Below are 27,106 nucleotides of genomic sequence, written 5' to 3' on the forward strand. Positions count from 1 at the left end.
AACAAGTCATTGTTTCCCCAAAACTTGAGGGCATTTTTTCCAGTCTGTGGCTAGAACCTTGCACGTTATCCATTCTAGGTCGGTCTCCTCATTGAGGCTATTAAATTAACCCAATAATTTGGAGGTCTCAATTTGTTAAATATAATATATATATATATATATATATACAGGCTCCTTCTGTTGAGGTATACCTCAACTTATTTATGTTGAGGTATGAACTTGTTGGGGCCCACACGAGTCGTTTTGTGTCGATCCGAACCGTTCGCAAGAATCATCTTCATTGATAGATCATCCTTGCAAAAAATTAGCCAAATCGGAAACCATTTGCCTATCTAACTTTGATAAAACAAATGGACGGTTTCATCGAAAATACTTGGTTCGTCCATTTATTTGATCAAAGTTAGATAGGCAAATAATTTCCGATTTGGCTAATTTTTTGCAAGGATGATCTATCTATGGAGATGTAAAAATTGAACGGTTCGGATCGACACAAAACGACTCGTGTGGGCCCTAACAGGGTATACCTCAACATAAATAAGTTGAGGTATACCTCAACTTATTTATATACATACAAGGAATGCTAAATATCTTTCTCTCCAACATTCTTTCTTATACTTATTATTCTAAAATGTAATCGTATAATTGGAACCGTCTATTATTTTTTGGATTACATTTTAAATATTTTCTATACAAAAATCAATCAAATTAAAAATCGTTTGATTATATAACTATTATCAAATGAATGGATAATTTTAATAACAATTTGAATCACCGTTTATTTATTTGATAACAATTATATGATTAGATGATTTTCAATTTGGTTGAATTTTTGTAGTGATAATCTTTAAAAGATGATTTAAAAAAATAAATGGTTTAAAAATAAAACTATATTGTTAAATTATAATAATAAAAGAAAAAATTGAAGGAGAAAGTAGATTAAAAAAAGGGAGACTTAGAGTTCAGTCCATTTTATAAGTCTTTTTTAAACTAAGACCGGTAGTGATTTAGGGTTTTTAATTAAGTCCTTTTATTTTTCTTATTTGACGGCTTTATGTTAGGTTTTAACTCCAAGATTTTGGGCTCTGCCTAAAATTTCGGAGTTAAAACCTAACATGCAGCTTCTATAAAGCCCACTTTATACCCTAGGAGGGGAAATACTCTTCAAATAAGGGTAAATACCCTTCAAATCAGAGAAAGACTTTATTATGAATTAAAATGATTTTGTTATAAATTAAAAGAACTTTATTATGAATTAAAAAAAATTTCTTATAAATTATTATGTTTTAAAAGAATTTTTTTATAAATTTTAAAACATCTCGGTATTTATCTAAAAACTAAAAACTATTTTTCTAAAGAAAATAAGTCTAATTAAAAAAATTGCTAGCAGTCTCTTTTATATATATATATATTGTATGGTAGTTCAAGGAAAGGGACAGTGACCGAGACAAAGTTGAACACTGCGGGTTGTATTTAATTTCGTAGCTCCAAATTTGCCTACCCCTACTATATTGATTATTGCCTCATGGCTATTGAAGTCGGTTTGTTTGTCCTTATCTGTTGTGCTTGCTTTCAGCATTTTATTACTAGTCATAGATATTTTGAGATTTCTTATAATAGGCTTCAAGTCTATTTCTTATCTGGATGTTGCACATGAAGAATGCAGCATCGTCTGATATTCCTTGTCAATTTTCTGGTCCTCTATTCAAGAGTTAATTAATGGCAATTACAATATGCAATGCACATAAAGCTTATTATGATTTATGAATGGTTTTTTTTAAAAAAAAATTCTCCAAAAGTAAAGCATTTAGGAAAGTTCATTAAAAGATTACATTCTTTCCAAAATTTAAAAAACTAATATATTTTAAATTTATATAATAATCATGTTCAAGTCGAAATGTGTTCTAATATTAAAATATTGACACAGTCAATAACTATTTGGTCTAGTAAATAATACACAGTTTCTTTATATCAGAATAAATTTTCAATTCAAATATCATATAAAAGAACAGATAAATCAAGATGGACCGCCGTTGAACCGATTCCAATTGGTTACTAACTTTTTGGGTTCAATTGGGCTCGAAATGGTGTCGATGGCAATTTGGTTTGGGGTTTTGGGCTTTCGAGGGAGGCACTATCGAAGCCATTCCCGATGCCAAAAATGGCGGCACGGTTCAGTTGGACCACCGAAACTTACTTTCACTAGATAACAATCGAACCAATCGGTTCAGAATCGGTTCAGTTCGATTTTTTGGTTGAAAATGCCAGCCTTAAGATAAATATAAAAAATGATACTGAAACATATTATAACATATCAATCCAATCTTTATCTTTATAAATCCAAAACGGATTGGCTTTATTTATTTTTATAAAGAAACATTTTTCTTCTTTTGGCTTTTAGGAGCAAGACAAACGTCAACATAAAATAAATGTGAGCTTTTAATGCATGCGGCATGCCCTATTAGTAGTACTCACTACTCATAGTGGAGCTGATATGAATTGATGCTTCCAATGGCTGTGTTGAAACTTGAAAGCATAATTATACACACTAACCCAAGTTTTTCCTTCTGCATAATGCACAACACAATGCCTCCATTTTTTTTTTAAACTTTCTCCAAGGGCAATGAAGTAGCTAGAAATGAAAAGTTGTAAGCAACTCTGCAGAAGAATCAATGAAATTAAAAGAAAAATACTGAACCCTGTGCTTTGTTTTTTGCACAGTTATCTTCATCATTCCAAGGTGGAAGTCTCAGACTCTCAATGACAATGTTCCCTCTAAATTAAGCGTTGTCATGTGTAAAGATACTGCAATTTCAATATCCTAAGGTCATCTTTGGTATACAGTCCCAATCAAAAATTTGGAATAACTTGGACTATTAAAGAATCGGATAAAACTCCATCAGAAAAACTGGATAACATTATCCAATTTATTTAAATCGGATAATTGTCGGGACACAGACACGGAGATACAAGAGAATTTAGTCACATGCTTAAATCGCACAAAGAGACTAAAACTGCCCTTCAACTAACAGCAGCAGGTGTAACTTGACAATGCAAGTTTGCCAAAAACACTGAGAATTGAAGGTATGCAACCTTGGATTCATGGGAAATGGAATTAAAAGTATATACCTCTATGGGTATGTGTCCTAATTATACTAAAGAGTTGAAAATATTAAAATGAGAGACATGCTTTTATTGATGAATACTAAAAGAGAGCATCAACATAGAGAATGAATGGGCATGCTTTATATGCATAAGATAAAAATTGGTAAAAATGAATTACCCACTTTGATAAAACTGGTATATGCTACTACCCTTAACTTATAGTTGAAGTTATTTCATCCTTTGTTCAATGTCGCAGAGATTTTAACATACTTAAAACTCTCTGAAACACTGCATGTATTCTAGACCCTTTCTTCCACTAAAAGACTAAATATTACATCAGACTCTTATAAAGATCTAGATGTCTTGCCTTATTTCTGTGATTAAACATTAAGAAACTGTAATCTTTCTTACATGTACTTCTATGTATCAAATTCTTCTTTACTACGTCCTTCAACCCGAGTGATAGGGAGGTCATCTAATGTTTCTTCTGTAGGCAGTATGTACTTGCAGGAAACTTTGACAATGTCAATGAAGCAAAACAAAGGAAAGGAAGAGAGCTGTTATGTGTCAAACCAAATATGTCGCCTTTGAACCGGTACCTAACTCTATAATCTTCTGTGTAGCCGAAACTATATGACTGTCGAAATACCGCTAGCTATTGAAGATGCAAATGGGCTATCTGGAAGGTTAAGTCCTTGACTGAAGCAAAAAGGAAAGGGAAACACTCATCAGAAAGCAATAAATACAGTTAATCATTGACAGAGGAACAAGAAAACTTATACCTCTCCTGGTCAGTGAAATTGGTGTCTGTATGCCTAGGTTTATCATCACTTGTGGACCCACTGTTTAGAACATCCAACAGATAATTGAAACATTCTGCAGATGGGAAGTTGAAATTATCTGCATGAACTATGATAAATAACAAACATGGTAAGCAAGAAAAGTAATGCAATAATCCATGCAGACAAGTTAAATGAGTTGATTGAAAATACTAAACCTTCTGAGACTTTTAGGCCATCCATGAAGTAGCCAGAATAGGGCTGATTGGCCACAGGCTTTCGTGCAAAATGCAGCTCTGCTAGCCTCCTCCTCTCAAGTTCAAGAGCAAATTCTTGCTCTTCCAAGAGCTTCTTCCGTAGAAATCTAGAGTTATCACAGACTCTTGACACTATAAAGATTTATGCATTAGCCAACATAAAAGATCTAAGACCAATTGACAAAAAAGAGAGATTAATTTGATGAAAAGAAAAGGAAATAACTGAGGACTGCAAGGAAATCTTAAAGTAGTTTATAGACAAAAGGGGATATCCATGTCTAAAGTCTAAACTTAATCCTAAATTGTTTTAACTAAAGGAAATAAGAGCTTCAAGTCTCCAATCAAAACTGTTTGAGGTGCTACTCACTTGAATGAAACTCAGATTCCATGTCTGTATAGTGTGGAGAATAAGATGCTGGATGATCAGCTCTCTCTTGGTACTTTCTGCATAAAGCAAGAGACAGGTGAGACTAAGAAAGATAGTCATTGAACATGGTAGAGGTAAAGAGCCCTTCGTGCAGCATTTCAAACTGCATCAAAGTTCTCACTTCTCAGAAGCAAGACCAAATACTTTTTACTAATACATGATGTTTGAGGAATGCTAACAAGTACAGGACTAAGAGCAGCTTTACCAACTATATTGATTAAGTCAACTAACTGTCAGAAACAAATGGACTAAAAAAACGTTGTCAAAATTCTCGATAAACAAAATTGCATGGAGTATTCACATAGCACAGTTTCCATATACAACTTTGTCAAGTGTGACTCATGATAAGCAAACCTATACTATTTTTACTAGTTCTGACATTGAAAAATAGAGTTTTCGGATATAAACGGGAACTATATATTGCTGTTGTTATCACCTAAAGGTTCATGTAAGGCAAAAACCATTAGCTGCAGACGTATCAAAGTATGAGTGAGCCTGTGACTCAAAATGGACTTGGTTCTGGCTTTCGCAAAACATAATTTTAGAAAAACTTTACCTGTCAACAAGCTTTGATTTTTCTCTGTATGGTTTCACTAGAACGCGAGCCCCACAAACAAAATGAGGATTTCCTTTTGCCAAAATCGTTTTCACAGTATCCGAACTGACAAAGGTTACGAACCCAAACATCCTTTTCTGTTGGCAGGGGATCCTTACATCTTCAACAGGGCCAAATGTGCTGCAAAGAAAACTGACACAATAAGAAAACTACTGAACCCTGAAAATTTCTATGCAAAGAAGCCTGAAACCTTCTTTTCAAAATAATTCGAAAAACTCGACTTACTTGAAGTAGTTGGAGACATCATCTTCACTAAAAGTGCTCTCAGATGGAAATGTTAGATATATTTGCCGTGAGCCGCTAACAATTGGGCCAGGATCACCTTTGTCATTTCGATTATCCATGAATTTCAGGGAGTCTTCTGCCAAAATTACTGCATGCTGCCCATGAGGCCTGTAAGTCACATAAAGTCACATTAGTCACATGAAAGAGTATCAGCTGCAGAACACGAAACAAAGGCCACAATTTTCACCTGTCAATCAACCGAATACTGTGTCCCAGTCGAGCTAGAAGCTTTGTCAAACTGTAACCAGCTTTGCCATGTCTCTGGCTTTCAGTGAGGTAGCCTTCTGCCTGAAGAGATCTCCCATACTTCTCATAATACATCATTGGTAGAGAAGCAATTGAAATAGGATTCCCTCTTCTTGATCTAAGAAGCTCAATGATTTCCCACTCCAACTTCTCAAGAGACCCGGGTGAGATAACATGATCATCACCGATGCAATCATTCCCATACATCTGAGAGAAGCTCTCAGGAATCACTTGTCCATGGAAATACCTACAGCTGCTTCCATGCTTGCAAAACCCCTTATTGAAATAGTGGCAAATCTTAACCGGAAACTCATCCTGCAGGCTCGAAAATTGTCTACCTGTTCTACCACTTAAGTTGCCCATTGCAGCTTCCCTGCAATAGTAATCATTAGAGAAACCCGAAATCCCAGAATTGACTAATGGTTCCATTTGGTCCTCTAAACTCAAATACTGAACCTGGTTTTGCAGTTCTGCAATAGAATCAGAGTAACCCAATGGCATAAAATCTGGGTTCTGTTTAGTAAACAGTAGGGGATCCCAATAGGTTGCTGGGACCCGAAAGGCCGCTGGAGGCCTTGTAGAAACAGGCGAATAAGGTGCAAAAGCTGTTGTCGGGCTCATGGAAGGTGAAATGGGGGATGACACTGATTTGGTAGCCAACTGCTGAAGTTCAGTCTTGGCTTTCAGTATCACTTGGTGAAGCAAGTGCTCTGGAGCCAGGGCCAACCGAGCCATTTCCTGCTCACCATGGTCTTGTAAAAGAAGATAGCCTATAATCTTTGTAACATTTTCTGGTTCAAGTTTCTGGATTCTATTGAAAACAACTCTTGTAGACTCTGAAAAATCCATCATCTATCTATTCACTGCAAAAAAACATACATATTGGAGAATTCAACTGACAGAATATTTGCCCAAATGGACTAAGAATTTAAAAAGAAAAAAAGAAAAAAATTGTACATCATGAGAAAATATGTGCCATAGAGCAATACCCTTCAATGAAGGAACCAATAAAAAATAAAAAAGTAAAAGAATTCAATTGCTCCAAGAACAGAGATAGGTCTAAAATATAGAATCTAAGCCCTAATATGTAAAACAAAAAAATGGAGATCCTATAAACAGTAGGCCAAAGATTCAGCGAATCAGTACTATACAAAAGATTTTGAGGTTTCATTGTGTTCTGTCAGAAGATTCTTACTCTTTTTCCTCTCCATCTGTAAAAGGAAGTATAATCAAATAAAATAATTTGTCTCATCTCAACTATAGAAAAGCTGTAAAGATTGCCAGAATACCATCAGAGCCCAGAAATAGACATTCCTTCAATTCTAGATAAATAATGATTTGAATATAAATAACATGCTTAAAAATGGTTCTTTCCAAACATATCACAGAGAGCAAATAAGGCAATAAACAAAGATAATATTTGCAAAATCCCACTGACTTTTAAGAAAACAAACTTCAGCATAGTGCTAAGTTCACAGAGAAAAAAAAAAAAAAAAAAGATCAAGATTGTAACCTAAAATACGTTTACCATCTTGGGAAAACTACTTACTTTGCACGAAACAAAAATCAATGTTTCTAATAAAATGACATGGTTCAACTTGTAAACTTAAAATTCTTAGAATTTGAATCTTTTTCCAACTCAAAAACCCAGTTCAAAATAATCCCAAAGAAAACTACAAGTTATCTTGATAACTGATAAGTGAAAAAATAAGAATACAAACACATTAATTATTTGAGTTTGAAATGATTCAAATACAAGAACTGACAAAGAAGGAGAAAATAAACAACATACCCACCAAATCATTCAGTCTTGGGTTCAGCAAGAACTAGTCAGAAGAAGAACTGCAAAGCTTCAACAATCCAAACACTATATAAGTCCATATCCATATCCATTACTCTCTCTAACATTCTCTCACTCAAACTATATCCAAAAATAATGTTATTCTCAAAAATCAGACTGACAGAAATGATGCTTTTAAAGCGCACGTTGTGAGAGTTCAAATAAAAAAAGTTTAACTTAATATATACACAAATATATAGTAATCACTAATCAGTAATACTTTGGGAAGAAAACTCTTTTTTTTTTCCTAGAAAACAAAAACCTTTCTTTTTAGTGACACTAGACAGTCTGTGGATTTTATTATTAAATTTTTAAAAGTTTTCAAAGTTACAGCTAGATTTTTATAAGCACTAAGAATTAGGCAACAAATTTTCCATAATTTTCGTTTTTGTTTTATAACTGCTTCAAAACTAGGTGAATTACGTAAATACCCATCTCCATAATACAAAACCCCATAAATATAAAATTAAAATGAAAATAATAAAAAATTTATTATTCGGAAGTACCAATGTGCTAAATTTAGAACTTCAACTACACATGTCGGCAATTGAGTCTTGAGTAGCACAAATGTGGAGTACTTTTCGTCTTTTAGTTAACTGGGTCTCTTTGAATCTGGGCCATTGGATCTTCCTTGAGATCAAATGCACAGATCTCAAGGATGTGATTCCAAGTGGGGAACTTACACCTGATGAGCATGCAGTAGTTTGAGCAGTTCATGCAACTTTGTTTTTCTTCTTCTTTTTTAATTTTATCATTAAGCATTATGACAAAGCCACTTGCAACTCAGGGTCCCATTTTGACATTTCCTTGTTGCATCATGTGGGACCCATAGAAAAATGTTGGGCCCCACAGCTTGGAGTTGTGCAATCTTGTTTGTGGTTTTCACAAGACCATTGTATCATTGATTCATTGTATGTGTAATGTCTTTTTCCTACTTTTTTATTTTTATTTTTTATTCTATTTTATTTATGTATAATCTGATTAATATTTTGTCCCATGATAAGCTTCAGAGTTCATACTTGTTTGTTTTTAATTCGAGTTCAAAATGTTATCATTTATGTCATGCTAATCATGAATTTAGCATGTTTTAAGTGAATTTTTATTTGAATATGCAGTTTTTTTTTTTTTGTCAAAGTTTCAATATGTAATTCAAATCGTGAAAACAATAATGTCAATATACAAAATTATCTAATAAGAGAATATTTATATATTATTTATTAGAGAATATTAATATATTTTTATTTGGACTCATAGTATTTAACTATTTATCCAAATCTTCTTCTTTTTTCTCGTATTTAGAAAAACTTATTAAAATTAAATTAGAGAAGTTAAACAATTACAGAGTGATGCTGAGGGGCATTTGGGGTAAAAAGCAGCTTATTATTTGGGAGTATGACCGATTCAAACGCTGCCAATAGAGAAGGTCAACCAAATCAAACAACTGAAAGATTTTCGCAAAAGTGGAGTAAAAGGTTAATTAATGATTAGATTATAAATTAGAATTCTCATTTATGAATAAAAGACATGAAATTTTCTTTAGATATTATTATTGATGAGTGAGAAGCGGGATTTCTGTTATGATACTCCCCCTTATTTGCTAGAAAACTAGAAATTTATCTAGGGTTTTGACTTTACAATGCATTTTGACCCACTTTTTTTTTTTTTTTTTTTTCATTTACCAATTATAACACTTAAAAGGCCTTCTACCTCTTACCAAAATAAAAAAAATCTTGCCAGCTATTCTAGGATCATTTTACAAAATTTTAGGACTGTAGGGTGGAGACTTGTAACTTTAGTAATTAAAAACACTTAGTTATACAGTCGAGGTGTTTAAATCTCTCATCTCACAACATATTTAACTAAAACATGTGCAATCTGATTACGTTCTCATATCTAGTTAAAACATGTGCAATCTGATTACGTTCTCTTTTAAGAAACTGACAAAGAACAAGCTGCAATTGATCCATTAGCCGTTTCACCCTCTTAATAAGATTGCCTTTATTGATTCAGGTCAAACAAAGAAAGAGTGTCTTCATTGGCCAAGCAGCTCCTCTGAGGTCCCGTTTGGGATTGCGGTGGAGGACCAAAAAGCTGCTGTGGATGACAATTCTCAATCACCTACAGTAGTTTTGGTGTTTGGTAAAAAAATAAAAAACTGCTTTTCCTCACAATTCTCAACTCCCCACAACAAAAACAGAAAGCAGGTTTCTAGGTGCTTTTGAAAGCTGCAGTGACTCACAACAACAATGAATATTTTATTTTACTCATAATACCCTCATTGATTTCTATGATATTTATTTGTTTATTTTAAATTAAAAAATATGTCCATTGTTAGTTATATTTATATTGTAATAATTATTTATGATATGTTATTTATAGGATAAAAATTATAATATATCTAAAAAAATAATAGGCATACTTATTTAATAATGTTGTTCTTAGAAAAATTAATGCTAATAAAAATTTGTAGTAAAAAATTTCAAAAACAAGTAAAAAAACATATTATTTTTACCAAACAAATAAGTGAAATGCACTTTCAGCATCATGTCCATTTTAGTAATTATACACAGTCTCAGCATTTTTATAGTAACATTTACCAAACACTTTGATACTGTTTTTTGCACTCACAACACTTTTGAAAACATAGTTTACCAAACACTAAACTGCTTTACTTTACAGCTGACTTTACTTCACAACTGTTTTTTCTCACAACAATACCAAACTGGCCCTGACTCACACAAGAGCTTTACAAACTTATTGGCATTTGTCTCCATAATGAAAGTATAAATTCAAATCTTTTGCTAGCTGCAAGCCAACCATGTGTCACGGATGAACTTGTCATAGCCCATTCATGGGATGAGTATAGGGTGAACACCCATTATGACTTATCGTGCATATAACATGGATGGAGCCACTAGTTCGCTAACCTGGTGGCACATTTTTTTTTTTCTCATTTTTACTATATGTATTTTTTTATTTTAAAATATCTCAATCCACCCTCTAGCCACTATCTATAGCCTACTTTTCTTTTCTAATTTATTATATTATTCTTGTTTTACTTGTTGAGAGAAATCTTACATTGAAAATGTGAGGGCCTTGCTAGTGGATTATAAGGGTTTGAGCTACTTCTCCTATTGCCAACTAGTCTTGACATGGATGCCTAGATTCCTTCACTACCTCGAGACATCGTGGTGCACCTTGGCCACAAATGTCCTTCGTAGGAGCTTTGCTTGGGTTCGGCCTTGCTCAAAAGATACATGGATGTTGGCATGTGCATAATGGGAAACTCTTCTTATATGTTGCTCTTTTCGGTGGCATGCTTGTCTGGTAGCTTGCATGCATAGCTGAAAGATTAGGTTGTAGGTGTGTTGTGCCCTTCGTACCTTGTAGGTTATGACTTTTGGCCTAATCTTAGGCCTTGACTCACCCTCCGTGGCAAACCTTGCGGAGGCTATCAAAGAATACCTAGACGAAGTATATATGTCGATTAAATACTGGTGTGGCAAACCATGTCTGGTTACCAGCATATTAAACGAATATGTGACGGGATTTGTTAAGGATGCGTGTTGGATGTCATCTGTATTTCTTTGTAGGGCAAAATTATTTAGTATAATGGAGGAGACATGTTGAACTATGACCAGATGAAGTCTTGGTGTCATGTTTTTGCGAGTTCGGGTCAAATACAACATGACCCATTAAGTTAACGGGTGAACGCGACACGACCCGTTAAATCAACGGGTGTAAAAAATGCCAACACGAATGCGACACGACACAATCTGTTTCACTCGTTAAGAAAAAAAAATATACATTTTTTCAACAAAAAAACTTAAATTAAATACATTTTATTGAGAAGAACTTACCTGCAATGCAGGTGATACCACCTGCCATCCCCATCCCCTTATCTTTCTTTCTCTCTCTCTCTCTCTCTCTCTTTCTCTCTCTCTTTCTCTTTCTCTTGTGATACCACTTATCCCTTATAACGGGGATAGGTAAGTTATTTTCCATTTTATTACATAAATGTATAATTTAAACATTAGACATAAGAAATATCTAAAAATTGTGTAAATTGAATTATCAATAAAAGTATGTATATATATTTCTTAATGGTTGATCACTAATAGGTATCGTAGATTCGCAGGTTAACAAAAAAACGATATGAACACTTAACGGGTCACTAACGAGTCCACATCAACATTACACAATAAGCTTCAATTCGAATACTGAATTTTTCATGTTGTTTCGTATCGTGTTAATGGATCAGATATGATATTCTCAGGTCTAGTCTTGGTGCCGCACGGGACAGTGAAATGCGAGATCAAATGCATGCCAATTCTGCTGAGCAAACCTCCAGTCCCATGGCATAAGGCAGTAATAAGCTATGGAGTGTAGAAGTTGATAATCTACTTAAGTACTGCAACCATTAGTTCACTTTGTGAAAATTACCTAGTATGGATATATATATATATATACAGACTTCTTCTATTGAGGTATATCTCAACTTATTTATGTTGAGGTATACCCTATTGGGGCCTACACGAGTCGTTTTGTGTCGATCCGAACTGTCCTTTTTTTTACATTTTCATTGATAGATCATCCTTGCAAAAAATTAGACAAATCAGAAATCATTTGCATTTCTAACTTTGATATGCAAATGATTTCCGATTTTGCTAATTTTTTGCAAATGATTATCAAAGTTAGATATGCAAATAATTTTCGATTTGGCTAATTTTTTGCAAGGATGATCTATCAATGAAGATGATCCTTGCGAACGGTTTAGATCGACACCAAACGACTCGTGTGGGCTCCAACAAGGTCATACTTCACATAAATAAGTTGAAGTATACCTCAATAGAAAGAGCTTGTATATATATATGTATAAGTACTCTAAAGCTAATTGGTTAGCAATTTAATAGGAAACTAATCAGGCTTTTGGACTCACCATATAACTAATTTCATAATCTGAACTGTCCATTTTTTAGATCCTACTTTAAAGATCATCATTGCAAAAAATCAACCAAATCAGAAATCATTTAGTCATCTAATTGTGATAAAATAAAAAGACGATCATTGTTTTCTATAAAAGCATATAAATAGTTGTTATTATAATTAAATAGCTAAATGACTTCCGATTTTGAAGATTTATTTATAGCGATGATCTTTGAAGTATGACTTAAAAATGAACGGTTCGAATTTTGAGATTACATTGTGCGGTGAGACCAATAAGGTGGTTAGTTTTATATTAACTTATTAACCAGTTAATTTTAGAGCATTCTAAAATATATATATATATGTATATATATATATAGATTAAATATAATAGATAATTACCCTAAGTTAGGAAGGTGGATGAGATACAAGGTTAGAACTAGGATAGCTAAAAAGAAAAAATATAATAGATAATCAACAAATGAAAACGGCACCTACCTTTATTGCTTCTCACCCAATAATACGTTATTCAAAGTTAAAGAAACCTTTATGGCTGTCGTGTTTGTGAAGTATAACTTCAGTCATTTCCAATCCGCTTAGCTAGCTTGCAGACTACTGTATACAATTGTGATAGAGAATTCAAGTTGAGAAACTTTTTATCAAATCACTAATTGAAATGCTAATTAAAATATTATATATCCGTTCAATTACATTACATTAATTGGCCAATAGTCAATAGATCAATTAATCAAAATTTGCTTACAAGAAGCAACATAATGAACCATGGTTTATAGCCAGCCATTCATTGATGGTACGTGATCGTTGAAGACATAAGCTCACCTATCGATCAGTAATTTACACATGTTTAATTAATGGCATAATGAAAATTAAACATTGCCATTGATTGGCCCATTGCTTTGTATGATTCTGAATTAACAATTAATTCTTAACAATTAACTAAAGCATAAATTATGGTCCATAATGCAAATTTATGTACTTTTTGTAATGAATATTGAGTCTGGTGTTTGAACTACATGTAGTTTTGGTTTTCATGATTGAATAAGAAACTGGGTAATGTTCAAGGCCAAAAAAAAAAAAAAAAAATAAATAAATAAATAAATTCGCCAATTGGGTGATGTTTTCTTTGCAATATGGACTATTAACTTGCCTTTTGTGTTCCATGCATCCAAGTCAATTAAGGGTCTCTTTTGCTTAGCTGCTTCACATGATTTCACCTAATCATTTTGAGCTTTCCAGGCAACATATGGTGCATGTTGGAAAAGCCAAAGTTCTACCCTAAAAGAGCGGGGGAAAAAAAGAAAAAGCTTCAGCTGGCCTACCCAAAAGAAATGAAAATCAATTGTTTTTCTCCCTACACCATTAATTTGTCTATCCATCTAGCTTGCATCCCATTCCCATGTGATCACTGATTCACTATTGTCACATGGTGTCATCCACAGTGTTTTTTGACCCCTTTCCATATAGAAGTGGAAGTGTTGCATGTGAGATTATTTTTGTCACACTATAGTGTTAAGTGATAGAATAATTCAATTAAATAATAATATTTATTCACTTTTAATGATGATCTGACTTTTAATTCTTAGACACGTTATTATATAATCGTATTATTATGCTATTAAACTTTAGAAAATAACTTACCTGCCCCCGTGTTAGGGGGACATGTGGTATCACAAGAGAGAAAAAAAAGAGAGAGAGAGAGAGAGAGAAAGAAAGAGAGAGAGAGAGAAAGAGAGAGAGGAGAGAGAGGGTTGGATGGGATGCCAGCTGGTGTAATTGGGGGGTGCAGGCAAGTTCTTCTCTAAACTTTAACATGTGATAGAAACAACTCAACATTCCACCTAAGTGTTTCTCCTGAACTAAGCCTTATTATAATAGGCAGATCGAGTGATAAGTGGTGTATAATTGTAATTCATAGCATTAATGTAGGAAATTTTCAGTCATATAACCACTGTATGACATATAGTCAACTTTTAATCTAAATGTTGATGGTTCACTTTTTTCCGCTATTTAGGGTATAAATTTTCTATATGTAATTGTATATATGTCATACAACCGCTACAAGTATACAAACTGACAATGTAGTACTGTATTCAACATGATAGCTGCCCCAGATGGGTCTGGGTCTACTATAGTTCTAATTAAGATGAACAGACATCGATCCAGGACTTGGAAGCACTGCGCTGAGCCCACCTTCATCAATTAATCTGGTACATCTGGTTGCACAGCATTTATGGTCAATGAAAGGTGGTAAATGCCTTCCCCCACCAGCTTTACTCTGGTAGTTGTCACTTGTCACTTGTGATCACCATAATAGCCATATACAAAAATGGTACCTCGAGTATTTTAAATATTAATGTCATAAAAAGCACAGCCAATGTTGAATTATGGAGACAATTTGCTATGCACAACATTGGTACGTAGTTCTAGTCCATCACTCTTCTTGTCAGTCGCTAATTACAAAACAGCCCAATACTAAACACAAATGACAGTTCTAGCTGAGAACACTAGCAAATAACGTTGGAACTTTTTTTAAGTCATGGTGTATATCTGCCGTGAGTATTCAAATACTAGCAAATAATTGTTTGAACATTCTTTTACCAGTACCGCTCGAATGCTCATCAGCCTAGAGCATTGTAACACTGTACATCTGAGTTATAATTGAAAATTATATTAAATTACGTGTCACTGGTAGAATATTAATACATTGATATAAGAAATTAATAGACAAAAATTCAAGAAATAAAAAATCTTATGGCCATAGAACTCCTACAAAAATTCAAGTAATTATGCGTCTAGAACACATTTTTAAGTATAGATAAAACTACACGAATGAAAAATGCAGAACTATTGCGGGATGTGCATGAGTATTCAGACGCTATCTCACATTTGAATCTCGCACTATGTATAGAAGGGAATAAAATTACCCTACAAATAATTGCTGATGAAGGAATGTCACACCCAGCCCATTCAACAAGGACCAAAATTACACACCAAAACAATGGATCCACAATCTGCAAGTCACACAAAAACCCAAAATGGAAGCCCAATTATGTCCCTCTTCCAAATGTAACTAGAAAAGCCCATTAGTATAGGACCCTATAAATTCCTATTCCAAACGTGGCCCAAATATAATTAAATTTAGGCATATGCTTGCATGAGATCATAATTATGACTTAATGTGATTAGCTCATCACCTTGTAAGTGATCCAAACATGTGATGGCTTGGAGTTTTTTCCGCAATTATTGACCAGTTGATGGAGATTTGGCTTTTGCAACAAGTGCTGACTTCATAAATTAATATTTACTTCTAATAAACCACAATTAATTAAGGAAGAGCATAAAAGAGTCATGCATGAGCAAAGAATATATTCTTTGCAACTAATTGCTATTGCCTATAGCTAGCTAGTGTGAAAACGTAGTATTCGTACTATAATTGAACCCACAAAATGTGGATCGCCAGCTCATTAGCAAAAACCACATGTGGATTACTTGCGATGTTAGGGAATGAATTTTTTTTTCAAAGATTAATATCATATGTACATGCATGTATATATAATATATATACACAGAGAGATTCAATAAATTTATATATATACTTCTTCATCTTTTTCATCATAGGATTGCTAGCTAGGTACACAACTAAATCGTTGACACTCTTGAGAGAACGAACTTTTTGATTGGTAGGATACAAAAATGAAGGTAAGCTTTCAGTCCAATGGCAAAAATTCAACAAGTGTATCAGCTGTTGATTTCTGTGGAACTCCATATAGTGAGTTTAATACAAATCAACGACGGATCACCTACGATTCAAATTTCAACCGATTATGTTTTTTATAAATTTTAGTTTTCATTTCTTTCGTTGCTACGTATATATGAAAAGAACTAGCTAGATAGATGATTAATCTCTATATGAAAAGAAAAACTACGTACCTTTTTCTTTATCTATCAAAGGGTAAACGAAAACATATATGTAGAAGAAAGATTAATATATAGAGCTGTAAGCCAATTTACTAAGAATTTCTTTATATAAATATGTTATAATTGACATAATTGTTGAATTAATGGTGCAGCAAAAAATTGTGATTGAGGTGCAGATGAGAAGCAGAAAACGTCGGGCCAAGGCCATGAAGATAGCTGCTGTAGCTGATGGTACTGCATGTCTATATATATACAATATGATTTCAATATATATGTATACATTTCATGTTTTCATCTCTAACTAAATTAATTCTATATATTAATCAATTAATTATATATGTGCATATATATATATATATATCGCATGCAGGTCTTGAATTCTCTAGCTCTGTGAAAAAAAAAAATGTTAATTGGGATATGTAATCGAATTATTTAATTACTTTATTCCTAACTAATAATGAAATTCTGGTTTAATTGATTATGAGATATATTGTTGCAGGTGTTAATTCAGTGGCTTTCAATGAGGAAAACAGAGATCAGCTTGTGATAACTGGAGATAGAGTTGATGCAACTGGCTTGGCTCTCTCTTTGAGGAAGAAGGTTGGCCATGCTACCTTAGTCAATGTGGAACAACTAGTAGTAGTAGCGGAAGATATATGAGAAAACTAAGTGATGATGAAAAGGAGCCAATTAAAAATGTTAATTGATGAGAAGAATAAAGGTAATTAATTAATTAGCCATGCAATTATTTCCACCTGCATGGATACAAACTTATCATCATGACATGTTAATTAGTGATCGATTATGATAAGGTTATATATGCATGGTCCATGCAATATTGGTTTATAGTACGTTAAATATCTGGCATTGATTGTATGTAGATCTTTAATTGTGGCATTTTCTCATAAATTTGTTGGTTTTAGTTTTCATTGATTGTATGATATATTCAAAAAGATTAATTCAAATAAATTTATCAAAGATATGTGACGGGAATATTGTCATTGTGGTCGATCCATGAGGCTTTTGGAGCTCATATTTAAGAAAAATTACTGTATGTGACCATTACCCTGTTAGTGATGTTACATTTCTTAGGGTTTAATCATACAAATTTTCTCAAGATATATATATATATATATATACAGAAATGATCATTCGCTCACCATAGAGTAGAGAATTTCAAACTCACTTAACCACCCAGTAGCCACAGAGCGAGGAATTCAATAAACGGGACCGTCTATTTCTTAGGTCCCTTTTTAAAGGTCGTCAATGTAAAAAATCAGCCAAATTATTTATATATACATGTTCCTTTCAAAAACCATATATATATACAGTTTTTATAATATATAGTTGTGTGCATCTTTCAGCGCTGCTTCCTCCTCATAGTTGAAGGGTATATATCCGCGACGAGTTCATCATATACCTTCTTAGGGTGTAACAGCACATACCCTCTTAGGGTGTAAAATGAGACTTGTGGAGCCCAAAATTTTAGAGTTAAAATTTAATATAAAGCCAACAAATCAGTGTTGAACTCTCGGGAGAAAGAAAAAGACACTACTGAGCGCTCGGTGCGGAAAATCCGCAAAAAGAAAAATGCGGGCGTCCGCCCTAGAGAAGGACTATATATATATATATATATATATATACACATGTTATATAAGATATAAGCATATGTAACACATAACTTGTTTTCTTATAATCTAAGCCGGTGATTTTCAACCAAAAAATATAACCAATTGTGACCTAGTTTTGGGAGGAAAGTGAAAAGGCAAATGAGGTGTAAAACATCTAAACTATTAGATGTTGTTTTATAGAACGAATTATAGAAATGGTCCTTGAACTTAACTTTGAGTATTATTTTTGTCTATGAACTTGTTTTTTGAATTCTATAGTCCACGAACTTTTATTTAAGTTCATTCCGTCAATTCTATCCAAAGGCCTAATATGGACCAAAGTAATACTTGAAGTAAAGTTCGAAGACAATTGTTGTAATTCTCTCTTATTATCATCTTACACGGTTGCCTAAAATTTGTCCATCATTTGAGCAAAATATGCTAATTAAAATAAATGGTTGGACTTTAATTTGTATGGGAAACAGACTTGTTCTTCCAATGACTACTAAAATTAATGTGGATATGAATGAGCCTGGCTTGCACACATTTTTTTTCTTTCATCTTAATTCGGCTGAATTAACATTTGAATTAATTTTTTTTGTTTTACTCTTTACAGATTTAATATTTGTAACAGCTCCAAGCATGTGATGCTACAGAGTAGTTTTAGTAACTTATACACTAATAGTGTTGACTTTTGACTATAACTGTTTTTCCCAATTGACTTATTACTATATACTTGCAAAGTCTTAAAAAAAAATTAGCAAGAATGAGTAAGCAAAAACGTTGAACCCGCAAAACGTGGATCGCCAACCTTAGACTAAATGAACATAAACGCGTACAGTACTGTAGTCTGTAGTAGCTCCCATGCTTTGTTAGAATGGTTGACATTATAAAAGGACTCAGTTTTCTAGTTCTTCATCACAATATTCTTACAGAATTAGAACATCCATTGTCCATTGATACTCTTCTTGGAAATTAAACCCACATTTTAATTTTGTTTACTAGTGAAGAATATGAAGGTAATCAAACCACTACTCCCGAAAACGATATATGTTTCCCTTAGTCTTTTTAACTTGTTTTTTCATTTCATATTATTTTACCAAAAAGGTTTTCTCGGGAAAAATTAATCATTTCTTTTCTTAATTTCTCGATCTCTTCTTCGTTTCAAAGGCTATATTTCTGATAAGCCTAGAGAAATTACTTAGTTCAGTTTCTCTTTATGAGAAAAAAAAAAAGTGGGATTGTTTCTCATCATCCTTGAGAATTGAGATCATGTTATTTAATCTTCTCTATATTTTTCTAAATTAATATTTAGTAAATGTCATATATATGACATGTATTTTGGTTGGATATTGCATGTGCAGCAAAAGATAACCATTGAGGTGCAGGTTAGATGCGAAAAATGTCGGGTCAAGGCCATGAAGATAGCTGTTCAGGAAGACGGTTCGTGCCTATCATACTCTGAATTAATACATTTGTTATTAATTTGATCTCCATTTTTCATCTTCTGTTTTTAATTTAAATTTTTTAAATTTTTTGACAATTAATATTGTTGCAGGTGTTATATCAGTGGCTTTCAAAGGGGCAAACAGAGATAAAATGGAGATAATTGGAGATGGAGTTGATGCAGCTTGCTTAGCAAAGTCATTGAGGAAGAAGCTTGGACATGCTGACTTGCTCAGTGTAGAAGAAATAATGGAAAAGAAAGCAACTGAGAAGAAAAGTGAAACTAAACAAGAAAAGAAGAGCGAAAATGCAAGTTCTCCACCTAAATGGGCAAAAACTTGTCGTCACCATCCTCAGTTGGAACTCCACATCTATGATCCACCAACAAGGGCTACTTGCACCATTTTGTGATATGTATTATATATATATATATATGCAATTAATTAACGATCTAGCTATCCTGGCCAAAAAAAAAAAAAACGATTTAGCTATTTCCCTTCATGAATGGTTATATTGATTTAATTGATACTGTATTGTTGCCCTTTTGCCTTAAGCTGCTATATGTCCAGATGATTTGTTCTAGATCTCTAATTCTCTAGTATTAATTATTAATGTAGAATTTGGAGTGTTCAATTGAAAATCAATATTTGGTAACGGATAAAGAGGCTCATTATAATTTGTTTATAATTTGTAGTATGAAATTTAGATTTTCTATGTAATATATGGGTGTGTGTTGGGGGGGGGGGGGGGTGTGATGAAGGAATGGTGATGATAGGGGTGCTGTTATTCGAACCAAATTTTTTTATCAGTAGCCCCAACATACTTTTTACACTCACTTTTATTCTAAAAAATATTAAAATTTATTAGTACACTCAACATGTTTTACTAAACTACCTTTATTAAAACCCAACAATTCTACTAAACACACCCAACAAACACGACCAAACCCAACACCAACACCATCATCATCACCACCACCTCCCGACCCCAACGTCATCAACACTAGATCGAGCCCCTGCAAGTGAAACCACTAAAAACACTGAAAATAGAAGTGGCTGAGTCCCTTATGGATTCAACCACCGGATTTAACCCATGGGTTTACATTTAGAGCATGTGCAATGGTGGTGTCAATGTCAAGTTAATTTCAATTTATTGACTTCATGGAAGAAAAAGGGTTTAGTGTCAATGTTAAAAATTGATTTGCAATGGATGTCAAAAATCAAGATGCATGTCAAAAAATTGATATGAAAATTGCAAATTGACCTTACAAAAGCCAAGAAAACAACCGGCCCACTTGAGAAATCAACTCCATGTGAGGAAAGAGAATGAATAGGTGGCAGGCTTGATTGGCAAATAAGCTGCCCCTGCCCCACCATGTCAACTTGCACTAGCAGATTCCACGTGGAAGTACAATATTAGGCATTTGAAATAAAGTGGTTGCATACAGTATGCAACCCACTTGATTAATGCATATTAATATATCTAATTAATATATATTAATTATATTAAAATATAATTATATATATTAATGAAATTAGGTGTTAATTTAAAATTATTTAAAAATATTAAATATTAGGCTCATTTGAAAGATCTAATTGAGATATTTTCAATGGTATAACTTACAAAATAATTAAATTTATAGTTTTTAATTTGTAAGAAATTATACAAAAATATTAAAAAACGTATAAATATTGACTTTTGTAATTGACTTGAACTATTTCAACAAAACACTTTCATGTCAAATTAATAATTAATATAATTAAAAAATAGGGTTTTTTTTTTAAAGTCCATTTTTTAAAATTCACTATTCATCCGGCCCAAGCGCTACAGTAAAATACTGTAGCGGCCCACTTTTTAAAAAACCGGTGCTACAGTGTTTTTAAAATGCCATTTTTCCTTTTTTTTTTTTTTTTTTTTTTTTCCATTTCAGTACCAATTGGTACATAAACTACCCAAAAAAAACAAATAATAATTTATGTATTTTCATGTCATAAAACATGTTAAATAATAACCAATATAAAATACAAAAAATCAAGATGAGGCATCCATAATCTTTTACGTTTTAATAGTAAATATAATTGTTACTATCGAATAGTAACAATCATCTATTGCTACTGCCGGGCAGTGGCAATGAAGTATTATCATTGTTTGATAATAACAATCACTTATTGCTACTGTCTGGCAGTAACAATCAGAAATTGATACTGTCTTACAGTAACAATCACTTGTTGAAGATAACTAATATATCTTGTTATCGTCATACAATAACAATCACCAAAATTCAAATCATAGAAAATTACAAAATTCAGAGAGTAACAATCACCTGATTGCTACTGTCACACAGTAACAATCACTTGATTGCTACTGTCACACAGTAATCTTTTATGTTTTAATAATAAATATAATTGTTATTATCGAATAGTAACAATCACCTATTGCTACTGTCTGACAGTAATAATCACATATTGCCACTGCCTGACAGTAATAATCACCTACTGCTAATAACAATCACATATTGCTACTGCCCGGCAGTAACAATCACATATTGCTAGCAATCACCTATTGCTACTGTCCGACAGTAGCAATCACCTATCGCTACTGCACAACAGTGGCAATCAAGTATTGTTATTGTTTGATAATAACAATAACAATAAATTAGATAATATAATTTAAACTTAATACAATCACTGTGAAAGCATAAATAACTAAATGAATTATAAACTTATGACACAATTACAACAAACTAAAACAGAATCACAATTCCGTTGAAAAAGAAAAATAACTTGAAACTTCCGGATATCCTTGTTCTTAACATGGCATTTCTGTCGAAAGTAAAATAGAAAGTTAAGTACTCAGCAAGAGCAAGACTGATAAATGCAAGCACATTAAAACAAGTGTGTGTGAATGCGCAAAAAATATGTAGAGAGAGCTACCTGGTTGCTCAAACATGGCTCTTCTTGCTTCTGGTTCAGGAAGAGGCACAAGAATCTAATTTTTCATGGTCAATGGCCGGATAACTTGATTAAAATAATAACTGGATTCAAAATATGCATGATCATGTGAGAAATTGCCATCATATTGTGATACCTAACTAGAAGATAATGCAAACAAGGGCCAAAGGATGAGATACTGTAATCTACTGGAATTAAACCTTTCCATGTTCTATACCATTATCAACTTCAATTAATTACAACTAAACCCAAAATAATCCGACATCTACCATATGGTGGTTTGCAACACAAATCCATTAACACCTAATAATAATTAGCAGCACTCAACAAACTCATGCTCTGATAACGATTGCACAACTATATTTTTATATATTCTAGCAACATCTCAGTTTGTCATATCAATCCAACATAACAATCTTAATATATCACCTGGAGGTGTATGCTTGTATCATATTGGCTCTTCAAAGCATGCTCATTGCATACACAGGCCTAGTAGGTGTGATGACAGTCACCTCGAAAATGCTTGTGAAAATGTTTCATAGTCAATATTTGTACTATTGGTTTTCTATGTGTAAAGCTTAAGTGTTTTTGTTGAAATTTGTTTGTAATGGTTGATATTTCCATAAAAAAAGGATAGTTGTCATGATAGGAATAGGATTTGGAGAATTATTTAAGGTAGCCTAGGGTTTCAAATTAGAAATTTTCCAGTTACCAACAATCAAACTCAAATCAATTACACTAACAAGTAGAAGATGTCAAGGGGAGAGAGTACATACCAAAATCGGCCGGAGCCGCCATCGGACTCGTCGGAAAACAGGGAGAGAAGGCGCTGACTTCCAAGCTTCGATTTGCTGCAACTAGTGGTCGAATGAACGATCTAACCACACCATCAGACTCCTCTCAACGCAAGGAATATTCTGGTGGTCAGCAACAGTCGCACCGTCGTCGGAAAACAAGTTGATGGCGGCAAGCCGTCGATCTTCTTCTTTGAGTCGCCTCCTACAGAGGTCGTGGAGGTGAGAGAATGGCACCATAGAGTTCAGATTGACGAGAGGAATCGACTAGTGGTGGTTCGACACCTTGGTGTCGCCAGAAATTGCAGATCACCGGAGATGACAGTCGGCACTGGTGGTTCTCAAACTGTTCTCACAGTGGCTCATCTTCTCGCAATGGTTCTCAAGCCGTCGATCTTCTTCTTCAAGTCGCCACCTACGGAGGTCCTATACAGAAGAGAGAGATGGGGGTGAGGAGAGATAAATGAGAGAAATGAGAAAGGGAAAGGCAGAGAGACGGAGTGACAGACGGAGAATGATGGAGACGGAAGAGAGGACCGGTTTGGTATAAACTGGGCCTCCTTCAAAAACCAAAAAATGACCTGGGTCTTAAAGGTATTAAGAGCCCAAATTTGGGTTTTATAATCATTAACTTTAAAAAATATGGGTCAATATGATTGAATTAAGTTGCCAATTGACACCTACCATCACTACTACAAAAGTACTTATTCCTGGCGGAACTAAATCGCCAGGAATAACAATTTGCTGGCGGACAAATAGCCAAATCCGCCAGGATTATATAACAGTGGCGGATAGGGTTTCCGCCAGGATTAAAACCGCAGGCAAAACACTTTTCCTGGCGGACAGATGTCCAAATCCGCCAGGAATATCATTTAACGCTGACAAGGCATTCAACTTTTCCTGGCGGATATATCCGCCGGCATTAATTAATTCGTGGCGGATATATCCGCCGGCATTAATTCAGTCGTGGCGGATATATCTGCCGGCATTAATTAAGTCGTGGCGGATATATCCGCCGGCATTAATTAATTCGTGGCGGATATATCCGCCGGCATTGATAATAAAATATATTAGAAAAATTCTATCCTGGCGGATACAACCGCCAGGATTACTGAATATAAATAAAATAAAATAAAATTATATTTGAAATAATTAATATAAAATAAATTAATTAATATAAAACATTTCAAATAATAATTATATACTAATAAAGATAAAATCTTTCAACTAACAATACATGTCAAATAATATTGTTTCATCAATAGAGATATGATAAAGTAGGCAAACAAAAATAATCTACTCAAGTCCAGCAGCAGAACCCGAACCAGAAGCTGAATGTGACCCTGATCCTCCCTGCGGACCAAACTGTCTCAAAAAATATTCAATAATAATTTATGATTATTTATATATGTCAAACAAATAAATTAAATTCACAAAATATTCACAAATAAGTTGTATGTTTGTTAATCTACTTAACCTTTTTTTTTTATTTGAACTGTAACAAATAAATTATATCTACAAATAAGTTGTTCTATACTTATTTATCTAATTAACCCAAATTTTAAAAATTTTCAGTCAATTTTATTTTTTAATTTGAAATAGAACAAATGAATAAATTAAGTTCACTAATATGTTATATTTTTATTTATCTATTTAACCAAAAATTTGAATTTTTTTATTTCTCCTATTATTTTTATTTTTAACATTGATACATGAACACTAACATAATACTAACATTTTTTATATATACTATCCTAATAATTGTATGTTAGCTAAATAATTAATATTATACTCCCTACCCTAATAATATATTGACACTAACATACAATGCAAAAAATGAACACAAATCTAACATATACATATATATATCAATTAAATCAAGCATATATAATTTTTAACATATCTAACATATATTAACATATTTCAACACATCAACATATAAAAAAAAAAAAACATCCAAGCTAGTCATAGAAAAACCTTGTTGCAAAATCCAAATCAACACTTAAATCTTGCTGCACCAAAATCACCACTTATCTGGCCTGCAAAAAAAAAAAAACACAAAAAATCACATATATAACAATAATGAAAATGGATATACAAAACCCTAAATTAAATATAATCTAGTATATACAAAAATCAAATTCGGCATACCCCCAAAGAATTCAAGAATGAAGTGGATCTTGGCCTCTGAGACAAGAAATTTGAGAAGATTTGGATAAACATAACAAATTATAAAACAAAATAAAAAACAAACTTAATTAACAAAATCTGAAAATAAAATCAGAAATAAGAGAGAAAGAGAGAGAGAGATTACCGGAGCTTGGTGGGGAGCGTGGACGTGGAGCTGGAGCTGAGCGCGGTGGTGGCAGATGAGGAGGAAGAAGAAAGATGGAGGAGATGGAGGAGATGGAGGAGATGAAGGAATCGGCGCGAGCTAGGAAGAAGAGAAGGGAAAGAGAAGAAGAAGAAGAAGGAGGAAGATGCGGCGCGAGGAAGAAGAGAAAAGAAAAGAGAAGAAGAAAGACGGATTAGGTTAAGCACTCAATCCTGGCGGACCAATCCGCCAGGAGTAAGTCAAAGATACACTCCCGCGCCTCACTCATTCCTGGCGGATTGGACCGCCAGGATTAATCAATCCTAGCGATCTATTCCGCCAGCATTGATTAATCCTGGCGGTCCAATCCGCCAGGAATGAGTGAGGCGCGGGAGTGTTTTTTTTGACTTGCTCCTGGCGGATTGGTCCGCCAGTATTGATCAATACTGGCGGAATAAACCGCCAGAATTGATTAATCCTGGCGGATAATATCTTCCGCCAAGAATGCTTAAGCATTTGTGGCGGACACCTCTAATCCGCCAGCATTGTCCGCCAAGATTACACCTTTTTGTAGTAGTGCATTACACCTGCTCTTACAAGAATAGCAGAGTCCCTGAACTCTTTAGATGTGAACTCCACACTCGGGTTACAGTCCCCAAATGATGATGAGGCACTCCTACATTATGCAACCCATTTCCACAGTCAAAACCCACAATTTTTAAAAAAGAAAAAATATGAAGAAAGAAAGAAAGAAATGAAGGAAGAAAGGAAGGAAGGAGTAGTACATACCTTTTTGGTTCATGAAGAGCACCTTGTTGGTTAGAACATCCAAACCACCTGCATGGAATCAGCGTTGATGACCTCGATGGGGAAGTGGCTTCCCAAATCAATGGCCTGCTTGGACTTTCCTGAGCGTGCGGGTCCCATTAATTACCACCACCACCTTTGGCTTATCTTCGTTGGGTCTAGGCCGGGTTTTGGGTTCTCTGCGTTGTTTCAGTGGCAGCCATGCACACTACTCTCCATCTCGCTTTCTTCTTTCTGTCTTCTCCAGTTCTCCACAGTCTGTAAATGTAAAATTTTTTTGATACAATCAGTCCACATCTTTTAAAATTTTAAATTAAATATTTGTCTTTAATAGTCAATTTATATTATGATAAAATTGAAATTAATATTTTATTAAATTATTAGGACTAGTAATAAAAAAATTGAGTCCGAATAGCGCCATCCTAATTATGGTGTATTGTGGTTATGGTGAATGATGGACGGTGGTTATGGAGGATCTGAACTCTGAAGGGGAAAAACAATGTATGTTATTGGTATTTTCTTTTATAATTTAAAGTTTTTCAAAATTTATTAAATAAGGTTAAAATGGTCTTTACAAAAATGATATAGTTAAATTAATAATGACATGGAAATTCTATGTTATTGAGGCACAATTTATTGAGGCATTTAGCATTGTCCATTGGTCCTATTGGGTGTAATAACGGCATAATACGATGGAGTAGTAATTAACTAATTAATTAATGTGGCAATTCGTTCTCTTTATTATAACAATATTATACCCTTCATCT

At 33.5% G+C, this 27,106-nt stretch overlaps 3 protein-coding genes across 5 annotated transcripts; 2 read left to right on the plus strand and 1 right to left on the minus strand.

Moving 5' to 3' along the window:
* Window positions 1–3,271: 3,271 nt before the first annotated feature.
* LOC147298434 (zinc finger CCCH domain-containing protein 18-like) lies at window positions 3,272–7,649 on the minus strand. Of its 3 annotated transcripts, none has more exons than XM_086247246.1 (8): window positions 7,509–7,649; window positions 5,654–6,575; window positions 5,407–5,574; window positions 5,122–5,301; window positions 4,506–4,582; window positions 4,100–4,270; window positions 3,885–4,011; window positions 3,272–3,801 (listed from the first exon to the last, which is right to left on the minus strand). In XM_086247246.1, exons 2-8 carry the CDS (start codon window positions 6,562–6,564, stop codon window positions 3,732–3,734), a joined length of 1,704 nt encoding a protein of 567 aa, XP_086103372.1. In that variant the 5' UTR covers window positions 6,565–6,575; window positions 7,509–7,649; the 3' UTR covers window positions 3,272–3,731. The 3 variants fall into 3 exon arrangements, with proteins under 3 accessions (XP_086103372.1, XP_086103380.1, XP_086103363.1); XM_086247254.1 differs by having other exon boundaries at window positions 3,885–3,978; window positions 7,505–7,643; XM_086247237.1 differs by having other exon boundaries at window positions 7,505–7,643.
* Window positions 7,650–16,192: 8,543 nt separating this feature from the next.
* LOC147298435 (heavy metal-associated isoprenylated plant protein 47-like) lies at window positions 16,193–17,077 on the plus strand. The gene is made up of 3 exons (XM_086251441.1): window positions 16,193–16,198; window positions 16,570–16,648; window positions 16,917–17,077. Exons 1-3 carry the CDS (start codon window positions 16,193–16,195, stop codon window positions 17,075–17,077), a joined length of 246 nt encoding a protein of 81 aa, XP_086107567.1.
* Window positions 17,078–19,361: 2,284 nt separating this feature from the next.
* On the plus strand, window positions 19,362–19,884 carry LOC147298436 (heavy metal-associated isoprenylated plant protein 47-like). Its single transcript, XM_086251546.1, has 2 exons — window positions 19,362–19,470; window positions 19,586–19,884. The coding sequence occupies exons 1-2, from the start codon at window positions 19,362–19,364 to the stop codon at window positions 19,882–19,884; spliced, it is 408 nt and encodes a 135-aa protein (XP_086107672.1).
* Window positions 19,885–27,106: the final 7,222 nt, after the last annotated feature.

The sequence above is a fragment of the Dryas octopetala genome, chromosome 1 (genome assembly GCF_963921425.1).
Source record: "Dryas octopetala chromosome 1, drDryOcto1.1, whole genome shotgun sequence".
In the NCBI taxonomy this organism is placed as follows: Eukaryota; Viridiplantae; Streptophyta; class Magnoliopsida; order Rosales; family Rosaceae; genus Dryas; species Dryas octopetala.